General features: G+C 56.5%; 1 protein-coding gene across 1 annotated transcript; it reads left to right on the top strand.

The window, feature by feature from the left end:
* The first annotated feature begins 377 nt into the window (after positions 1 to 377).
* Positions 378 to 2,552, top strand: B0H18DRAFT_1045453 (uncharacterized protein). Its single transcript, XM_048030755.1, has 9 exons — positions 378 to 474; positions 618 to 840; positions 906 to 967; positions 1,017 to 1,114; positions 1,175 to 1,292; positions 1,382 to 1,561; positions 1,608 to 1,609; positions 1,881 to 2,243; positions 2,289 to 2,552. Exons 2-8 carry the CDS (start codon positions 746 to 748, stop codon positions 2,226 to 2,228), a joined length of 903 nt encoding a protein of 300 aa, XP_047886561.1. The 5' UTR covers positions 378 to 474; positions 618 to 745; the 3' UTR covers positions 2,229 to 2,243; positions 2,289 to 2,552.
* Positions 2,553 to 10,974: the final 8,422 nt, after the last annotated feature.

Raw genomic sequence — 10,974 nt, 5'->3', positions numbered from 1 at the left:
CCTGACTATTGACCCGGGTTCAGCTTCGAATACTAACCGGTTACATGTGCTTCCCATGGGATGGCGACGAAGCAGTTGGCCGGCATCATGAATGAACGTATCAAGCGCGTAACTGTATGTTTGTAATGCTATGCTCGTTTACTGTGCTGAGCTAGCTACACTTGACAGGGCGGGAACATGCGCGCACCGCGTCCGTGCGGCCGAGAAGGTCTATGCCTTTCGACAGTTCCGTTGGCAGCTCAACTTGGCCTAAAGAACCTGATTCGGTCATCATGCGATGTCGTCGGGGTCATAGCATGCATTACAGTGACAGGTTATCTGAGGTATAAGATACGTCGCCGCAACAAGGCGAAGTTAAAGCACTTACCTTCGGATCCAGACGTTCCCTGCACCACATCCATCCACTCGAAGTAACATCAGGTTCCGGCATTGTACCATGTCGCGCAACTCGACCACAGCCTTGTATCAGGAAATGTGGGTGTCTGAAGTGACGCGGTTGATCGAAAATTCATATCCGGAAGGGTTTTTGCTGATTACTGTATCATTGCCGCCACCAGTGAGTACTATCAGCTTCAATGACGATAAGCACCAGCTGAAGCTTTACGGTGACACAGCAGTCCTTTTCTACGATTACGTTCTCACATTCTCACGCGAAGTCCGGCTTATTTGGCGTTGTCGGTTCTCAGGAGCCACAGTACTTTTCCTCTTGAACCGGTACTTGTGTCTCGTATACCAAATCCTCGCGATGATTGCGACGCTCCCGTTGGTGAATAACCCAGCTACCAATCACAAAGTTGTAGGCCCTCTACGAGCCACTTGTTTCAATTCGCTGACAGCGTTGTGATAGATGTGACAATCCCTTTTGCCACAGTACTCATGTTGTGATGCTGAGGCATCTTGCCTAGCTGCTCAGGGGTGATTCACACTAGTCAGGCATTATTCACGTTGATACGTCTGGTCATAACAGGTGTCCAATGCTCTGTTCGTGATTCAATGAATACTGATTTCTCAGGTAGTCTTCACTTCGTTGCGCATGTACGCGGTTTGGCGCAAGGACTGTAGGATATTGGCTGGCTTGTTGTTCATAGGATTGGTACCATTTGGCATGAATATGGTACGCGTCGATGTTGCATTGCCGTCCTACTATAATCACTCATATACGCTGGCGCTACAGTTCTGGTATACCAGGGTGAATCCCGCCGTGGCCCCTCCCCCTCTATTCGGCTGCGTAGTTTTCATACACATGTCCGAGGACACAGTAACTACGTATGTCCTGCAGTCGATCTTAGCTTGTCAACTGATTCGATGTGTGTCCCAGGAGTAAGGCACTCAAACTCTATCAGTTATCCACGAGCGCCCGAATTGATGTCACTGTACATAGTCACCTCCTTCGCTACTGGTTTCGACATTCTCGGAGACGCAATCGTCCTTCTGCTCACTTGCGTGAAGACCATCGAGGTGAAACGTTCTTGCGCTGCTATACGAAGACAGGCAAAAGACAGCCTGAGGGCGTGGGCACAAGAGCGTAGACCGTCCTACGTGTCATCGATACAACGAGATGGTAGGCAATGCCACGTCATTGATTGATACTTGTGACTCACTTAGAGACGTAGGAACGATCTACTTCATGTGAGCCATATCCGACCTGCATGGTGTCCAAGTACCCGCGTACTCATAAGCAGACTCTCAGTGTGCTACTGATTTTAGATGCAACGGTACTTACCAATATGTGCTCCACGAACTTAACAATTTGCTAATTTCCGCAGATGCTCATATCTAGAACTCATGCCGTACTCATATTTTCTGCTTCAATGGCACTGACTCAGGGCATTCGTAGGTCGTTTCCGGTGGAGTAGCTAACTTTCCGCAAGTGTACGTAGCTCTCACTCCATATGGACGATGGCATGCCTGACAAATGCGGGGTCATCAGATTGTCGTCGATCCTGGTGTCTCGCTTCCTCCTCAACCTACATAGCGTCTACCTCAGCGCCGGAACGAACGGCCAAATCGACAGCTCAGCTGGAGATTTGCGAATGTCGTCTGTTGCATTTGCTGCGCATAACCGCATCACTGGAAATTTGGGTGCTCCCCTGGATGATATCCTGTCCGACTCGGAGGAGCGCTATGCGCTGGATGATGTGGAAGAAACTATCTACGATGACGTCTCAGCGGACCCGTTGGCGGCAGGATTGCATTCGTCCCCGGGGGAGCGAACACAATTGCCATGATATTGACGATTCTCAGTAAGTACAGACCTGTCGAATGCACCGTTGTTGACGTGTTTTCAGATTGCATCATGAACCTGCAGATGTCTGGAGTGTGGAAGAAAGTGTCAGAGAGGGCGAACTGTAGCCGACGGTGATCCACTTTACCTCAGCGTGGCGGGCTGTACCGACCATCTGTAGGCGATGCAAGTACGTGCGAAAGGGAACGAGGCGAGTATCTCGAGACCGGAGAAGAAGCCGGGAATGGGCGGAAAGTCAGCTAATTTTTGAACGCACCGAGTGTACACGACCAGTGCAATTGGCTTATTGAATTCTTACGGAGCAGGCTCGACGACACAGTGTTGCACATACTAACCCTTGGCCAACGAAGTTTACGAGGCTATGGTACCAATGGTGATGTCGTGACGAAACTCAACGCCAACTAGACATCTTTCCAGCCCACTTGCTCACGTTGTGCGAGTTGCGACAAAGTTCTAGTAAGTACTCGACTACTTATGCCGAGCACGACGTGAACTCAGATAGCCTTTCAGCCACTCGTCAACAGGCTGTGGACTCAAAACCACCATATGGGCTGTAAATATATAAGTAGGATCCGTCCAGGCGGCCCAGACTTGGACGCGAAGCAGGGAGGGCCGGTTAAGCTGAGACATGTGACACATTCCGTGTTGATGTCGGTCAAACGCCGCCGCCTCCCGTTCAGCTCACCACCATCCGCAGGCTCGTCGGAAGCTGTCTGAGAATTTCGACTGTTTCACAACCAGTACTACTGTTTGCGATGGCAGCATCCAGACGCGTGGCGTCCAGAGTATGTCTCCCACTCCATGGCGAAGGTTCGGATGCCCAACTCACTACGTGCAGACATCACAGCGCTACCAGCCGTATACATCACTGAAGGATGCGAACGACCGTGACAGTAACACTTACATCCGAGCCTCTCGTACTGCAGATCACGGAGCAGATCGTCTCGTGGAGATTGCACCAGCACCATCGCTGGCTCTGCCTTCTGCCGGTGTAGCGTCGGCCGGGAAGGAGGAAACCTTGCGCGAGTGCCTTGTTGAGATGGTCGGGAAGCTATATCCTGGGATCACGCCAAGGCACGACTACGACCTCTTTGTATTAGCAGAAGGCAACTATAAAGGCCCTCTGTCGAACGAGCAAGCATACGCTTGGTTGGATAATTCGATTCGAGCCAATGCTACCACCTACCCCGGGCAACCCTGGCCTTCTATCGAAGAAGCTACTGCACTGGTTAATGCAGGCAGCGCGGAGTTCCTTAATAAACCGTCATCTCTAGCGACCGGGGTACGTCTTGAAGCTTGACTGGTGAACGTTGCCCGTGACATCAACTGACGCATCCCATGAGCTAGCGCAAACCTCGGCCCGGCGAGCCAAATGTCTTCGTTCGACCCATCCCAGACTGCGCCTACTCGATCCGGTTGTGGCCCGGCGTTGCCCACCAGCACGAATTCTGTCTCGACTTCGTGCACACCAAGACCGGAAAGGCAACGAACTCGCCCTTCAAATACGAGCTATGGTCGATGCCCGATCTAATCACGCCGTGGCTTTCAATGCCAGGGATGAAGCTGAGATCGCTCGAGAACTGCTTCGGTGTGCGGACGCCCGATATACGACCTGGCGAGGAGAAGTTTGTTCTCAAGGAGGGCTTGACATGCTTGCTGGGGCGTCCGGGAAAGCGGCCTCTCCGTTTCACGGTCCCTATTCGCAGAAGCGCACCAGTCGAACTGGAGGTCGATACACTTGATCTACCGAGAATATTCGATTGACGAGATGTGTCGCCTGCTGCTTGGGTCGCCGAATTTCGCAGTCGATGCAAATGTCTCGTCCGTATCGCTGTCTACAATTGCAGTATTCTATCGTGTGGTAACAACTCCGTTGTCGTTGCCTTGGCCTGTAGATGTCAGTGATACAAGCAATTTTGTTCAATTTTTGCTCGCTGCACTGCGATACCTTCGCAGCTGGAGTACGACCGACGCAGCTCAACGACGACGCCGAGTCATTGCGCACCTGACATCTAGTCGCATTATCCCCCCATCGCACACAATCGCACCACAAGAAGTCCCGGGAATCTATGCATGATATTACTTTTGCTATGTATATAACATACGGTCGTGTGATGCGAACTACGGACTAAAACCGCACGTCGTGGAGCGTGTACAACATGAATAGAATCAAGGTCATGTAAGACATGAATCGTCGAAGTAAGAAACACAAAAGAGTACACGGAGACGCACCGGCGCGCGAGCGACCAGCCAGACCAGTACCGCAGGTGTCGAGAGGGAGGCGGTGATACAGGGGTATACGCGAATTACAACGGATAGAAGGGACGACACCTGAGCCTTAGCCACGGCCAGCCACCAACACGTCGGCAGCCCACGTACTCATCTATGCAGCGGTGCGGGAGGGGTTGCGCGCAAGGGTCGCGCCCGCACGCTGGGCCTGGATGCTGCTGAAGCGTTGAAGCTCCTCCGGCTTCATCGAGACCTTGGTGCCGAAGCCGACCTTGCGGGCGGCGCGGCGGATGAACGACACACGGTTGGAGTAGAGGGACTCGTGGACGGAAGCCGCGCGAGACTGGGTGCGAGTCATGGGGACACCGGACGACTGGGCGATGGAAGCCTCCGCCATTGCGGCGTTGTGGCGGTTGCGAAGCTTCTTGATGATGGTGGCCTTCATCGCGAACTTGATCCAGTCGAGAGGGACGAACCAGATGATGTCCTGCAAACGCATGGGTTAGAGAATGGTGAGGGCCATGTTAACATGATCAGAAACGTACCCAAACCCAAACGATACCGACCCAACCACCGGAGATTCCGTGGATGTCAGTGAAGCCCCAGTCGGCGTACACAGCGATGATCGTCGACACGAGCTGCGCGATGCAGAACGCCACAAACAGTGCAACAGACGGCCTCTCCATGAAGAAGAAGCTGTGCGAACGTGTGACGAAGATGAGGGCCTGCGAGATGATGGCGACCTGGAGGTAGACAATCGAGTGAAGGACACGGTCGTTGTGGTTCGTCGCCTGCGTGAGCCCATTCTCGAACGTGACGCCGAATTTGTTGTAGAAGAACTCTGTCTTGATGCAAATAGCGACGAGGGCGATCGTGGACGCAGTGAGGTAGATACCGTAAGCGACGGCGTACGAGAAGATCTCGGCCAAGTCCCAGCTGTCAGGTGTGCTCGAGGGCAGAACACGGTCGACCGACAGAGTCATGATGGTACCGTCGTTGAGCAGGGCGATGATCAGGACCATGAACGGCGGGAAGTCGAATTTGAACGCGAAGGCCAGGATAGCGAAGCAGACGACGATACGGATCGTGACGGCGCAGGCGTAGATCGAGTAGTTGCGCATACGCTGGAAGATGACGCGCGATCCCCGGATGGCGTGCACGATGGTGGAAAGACCAGGCTCCGTCAAGACGATGTCGGCAGCGCCACGGGCAGCGTCGGTAGCGCCCTCGACGGCGATACCAACGTTAGCACGGGAGAGGGCGGGGGCGTCGTTCGCACCGTCACCAGTCATGGCAACCAAGTGACCAAGACCTTGGAGACGCTTGACGATCTCGTACTTGTGCTCGGGGAAGACGCCAGCGAAACCGTCGGCGTCGAGGATCATCGCGTCAAGCGACGCATGCTTGCCACCGGCCTCGGGACCGTCCTTGAGCACCTTAGCCGGGTACATGTGGTCACCGAGACCGAGACGACGACCGGTCTCCTTCGCGATGGCGAGCTGATCGCCGGTGACCATCTTGACCTTGACGCCGAGAAGCATGGCATCGTCGATCGTCTGCTTGGTGTCCGTACGAGGAGGGTCGAAGATAGGGAGAAGACCAATCAGCTCAAATCCGTTACCCTCACCCTCGAAGTCGTCACCCTCAACCTCCTCGTAAGCGACAGCGAGCGCACGCAGACCACGCGCGGCGAACTCCTCGACGTCAGCCTCGAGCTTGTTCTCCTGCTCCTCGGTTTTGTTACGCGAGCAGAGCTCGATGATGATACCGGTCATACCCTTGGTGACGCGCTTGAGGCGGCCAGTCGACTCCTCACGGTACGTGATCTCCGTACGCTTGTCGACAGGGTTGAAGGGCTTGAAGTCGAGCAGCTTGATACCAGAGCGCGCGCGAGTGGTGTCGGTGAGAGCGCCGACGACGCAAGAGTCGATAGCATCCTGGTTCTCGGTACGCGAAGCGTACGCGGCGAGAAGAATGACGTCCTCAGCGGAGAAGGGGCCGTAAGTGCGGATAGTCTCGCGGTCGATGGTGAGCTTGTTCGTCGTGAGCGTACCAGTCTTGTCAGAGCACAGGATGGTGACGGCGGCAAGTTCCTCAATTGCAGTGATACGAGTGACAATAGCCTTGTACTTCGCGAGCTGCTGGGCGCCGACAGCCAGGGTGACGGACAACACAGTGGGCATCGCGATGGGGATACCGCCGATCAGGAGCACCAGGATGTCGTTGAGGCCACGACGGTAGTTGTAGCGGAAGCCGGCGTACAAGCAGAAGATCTCGGCGATGACGAAGATACCAATGGAGATCAGGCAGAAGGAGCCGATCTGCGCAAGAATCTTCTGCAAATGACCGGTGGTGTCGTCGTCCTGACCGACGAGCGACGCGGCGCGACCGAAGAACGTGTTAGGGCCGGTGGAGATGACGACACCCTCAGCCTCTCCCTGCTTGCAAGTCGAACCACTACACGCATATAGTCAGTGTCCAATCAAATCGAAAACAAAACAAAACTCGAAACGTACGAGAAACACTGATCGCCAACCTTCTTGCTCTGAGGCAATGACTCGCCAGTGAGCGCAGCCTGGTCGATCGACACGTTGATGGACTCGGTCAGACGGCAGTCGGCGGGAACGATGTCACCGATCTTGAACGAAATCATGTCGCCAGGGACGAGATCCGCAGAATCGATCTCCTTCCATGAGCCAGCGCGCTTGACCTTGGCCTTGGGAGCGAGGGAGTCCATGAGCGCCTTGACGGCGTTACCGGCGTTGCGCTCTTCGTAAAAACCAATACCGGAGTTGATGAGCAGAAGGAGGATGATACCGACGAAGTCTTCCCAATCTGGCGGCTGGTGCTCGCCGTTCGAGAGAACAATAGCGACAAGCGCGGCACCCTCCATGACCCACGATAGCGGGTTCCACATGAACGACAAGAACTAAATACTGTGTGAGGATTGAAAACGATAAGATGAAGGAGGAGGACGTACCTGGAGAAAGGCGTTCTGCTCCTCCGACTCAAGCCTGTTCGGGCCGAACAGTTCGAGACGACGAAGGACCTCCTCGTCAGTCAAGCCGTTGTCGTCGCACTGAAGGAGCCTGAAGACATCCTCCACGACGATGGTCTCGAGATCGACCTTTTCCTTGTCATAGAGATCCTCCGCGCGCAGTTGGATTTGCGACATATCCACCTTGGCGTCTACGCGGACGCGTAAGTTCAAACTTCAACACGAACGGCGCGTCAAAAGAGTGCACTCACGCGTAGCCTTCTCCTGCTCATGTCCAAAATCCTTGTACTCTCGCTTCCTCTTTTCCGGCTCCTCAGCAGGAATCTCAGGTTGGTTGGTATCCTTGACCGGCTCGGTCGAGCCGGCCTCCTTCTCAGTGGGGGACGACATGAGGAAGGGCAGATGGGAGGGCGGACGAGTAGGGAAAACCCCAACGATGTCGAGCGAGTTCGCTAGGGCGAAAACGAAGCGGCGAACGACACGGCTGGTGAGCGGATGGATGGGAGGGAGGACAGAGCGCCAGCCTCCCCCGCCGGCGGCTTATATTGGTTCGACCGACGGCCATATCACGCTGTCAACACGCCCAAACACCGTCAGCCACCCCCGTCATCCAGCGGACCCAAACGCGTGCCGTCCCGCGTGCCGAGCGCCCCATCGGGCTCCTTTTCGCGCAGATCTGGCCCGGCGCGCGGCACATTTCGCCAGGATCCTGGCCGATCGGCGCGTGCGCGGATTCTGCTGGGCTGCGAGTCGCTGCAGCTCCTGCGAGCCTCTCTGCCGCTCGTGGCCCGGAAGTCGACGGATCTTCGTCCGCATGCCCTCGCTCCGCAACGGTCGGGAGGAGGGCTGCCGCGTTCAGGGGTCCTCCTGCCCTCGCCGCTCCTTCTCGTGGAAGGACGCGTCGGACGACCTCGGTGCGTTTCATCCTCCAGCGGTCGCGCACAGTATCGTACCCATCAATCCACCGAGGAACACCCATCGGGCACGGACGAGCACTCCCCAGCTGCAGACCGCTGCTCATCTGCCAAATTGGCCGTCGCCAACAATCAATGCCCCGTCAGTCACGTAAGTCGTCGTGTACGTTGTCCTGCAGAGCGAGGCTGTAACCGGGCATCTACTCCTGCTGGCCTCCCCGTCCAATCCCTCTCCTGCCATCATGATCCCAGCCGCGCCTCGGCGGCCCCAATGATCATCAGCCACTCGCTTTCGGTCGACCCATCCGACTCAGGCCCATCCTGATGGGAATTGTGCCAATTATGACTGAGGCGCCCGGGCGATATGCTTCAATGACGGTGGACGACAGATAGATACGCCCGCACTGCACTTGCGTTCTCATGTCGGCGTTCCGCGCAGTGGGCACTGAGCGGCGCCGCCCTGTGGCTCTCCTCCCGTCTTTCGCGCAAGTATGACCCGTCCGCACCCGTTTGCGACCGTACACCCGCTGCCATCCAGCGGCGTGCACAGCACCGGCGACGTCCTCTTGCACCCTAGCGCTCCTCGACGGCCCTCGTCCGAACAGTCGCCGCGCACACACGCTCGCTTTGCAGCACCGCCAACACATGGTGATATCATTTTTACGAAGCGCCTGCTTCCTCGCTTCAGCAATGAATTGATGCCGGTATGATGCTCTACGTCGATGCTTGTTACGTCTAGACTCCAGCCTGACTTTTCTGACCTCTCCGAAGAGTGGCCCCACTTCCTCGTACCTCGCTTGCCAGGGCCACGCCAGGAATTCCACGTATGTATATTCCCCACCGTTAATAACTTACGCTCAAGGAACTCTCCCACTCCCGAGCGCACCGCACGCCATCGACTCATCACACGACCCCGTGAACCTGCACGACTCCAGCCAAGACCACAAGAACGCTTCCGCCTAACACAGACATACATTGGCAGCACATCTTGGACGTCGCCAACACTGCTTCTCGCTGCGCAAGAACTCTACTCGCCCTCTTGTCCCCGTCCTTCGCGCCTTGGCCGCAACCACGGAACCACCTCCCACCGTCCCCCGCACCCCATTGGCCGCGCGCACCCACCCAATCGCACGCCCGGTAAATTTCGCATTTCTTTCCCTTTTCGTCCGCGCATCCGAATCTGGCGTGCCGCGGCGGTAATCGGCATCAGATCGGACATCGCTGGGCTATTTTTAGGTCGGCGTGCCGGACTAAGGTTCTGGACCATGGACGCGCGAGACTGAAGCGGCGCGCCGTTCTGCCGCCGTGCGAGGCTCTCTAACGCCGCACGCTCTCCTGCCCGACGGCGACGGCCACAGGTATAATTGTGGTGTGTAGGGCCTCGCTCTCCTGGCGCCGCGGGTCTGTCCATGCTGTGTCTTTGGGTTCTGTGTCGTACAAGCTCGGAGAGGACGGTGAGTGGTGTGTTCGACAACGTTACTGCTTTTCGGAATACAGGTATGGCTGCAGGCGTGCCTCTCACCGCAGCGACCCTTCCAGGCTTTCCCTCAGCCCTTCACCCCGTCACAGATCCCAAAATACGATCGCTGGCGACTGGGGTTGAAATACGGACTGACACTACATTTAGATCGGCGCGCCCGCACGTCGGTCCTGAAATAGGAACGCAAGACATGCCAGGAGCCGACATACGGGGGCAGACACAGAGGCACGCGCGCCCGAAGGTGTTCGAAGCAGGCGTCGGGCGAGCCTGGGCTACAAACAACGGGCATACACCGACTCTATCGGGGCGCTCCGAATGGGGAATGGAACGTCCGAATACACAGCAAGTGCACACGTCCACCGCAGGACGCGAACTCGGTCTCGAAGTCATCGTCGAACCACCAGAGACGCGGCGCACGGACACGACACGACCTGGGTCGTGTCAGAGACCACGAATGACGAGGAAAATGCCCCTTGGATCGCGCCTTGATCACCGTGCACGCTCTACGCGACGCCGGGGGCGGACCCGCGCGCGACTCGCACTCGGGTCCGCTGGCGGCTTGCGATAATTGCTGTCACCAGGTCGATCGCGTGGCGATCTTTGTGCCGTTGTTGGTGATCATTGGGCGGGCAGGAATATGACGTAGGCTTTTCTATCCCTTATCCTCGACTGCTCGATTGACGTTCTGGAGCTTGAGGGCGACTTGGGCTGTTCGAGACGACCGGGACAGGTTCCTAGCCACAGTTGCGGAAGATGCCAGCACCAGAAGAGGGACGGACGGGAGGCTGTAGACTGGCCGGAAGGAGACGGCCCTCACCGACATCAATGCATCATGACGGGGACCTGCATGGAAGACGGGGCGCGGTAAGCTGCAGGCTTTGGACACCAGTGTGGAGGTACGTCCACGTGCGATCCGCGCATTATCAGCACCCTTTGCGTCAGTTCCTGCCTGTTGCCTATCCTCGTACGGAAGCGCAGCTGCGGGTGTAACGTGCGCGGCATCCATGTTCCAAGGCTCCAGGCTGGGAGCGGCCATCAACAACTGGGATGGGCAAAGCTGCGTTCCGAACGCCCATATCCGGAGGTACGCAGCACGGATGCGCAGTAC

The sequence above is a fragment of the Fomitopsis serialis genome (genome assembly GCF_022376445.1).
Source record: "Fomitopsis serialis strain Sig1Antser10 chromosome Unknown B0H18scaffold_159, whole genome shotgun sequence".
NCBI classification, from domain to species: domain Eukaryota; kingdom Fungi; phylum Basidiomycota; class Agaricomycetes; order Polyporales; family Fomitopsidaceae; genus Fomitopsis; species Fomitopsis serialis.
This window is presented reverse-complemented; position numbering and strand designations above follow the sequence as displayed.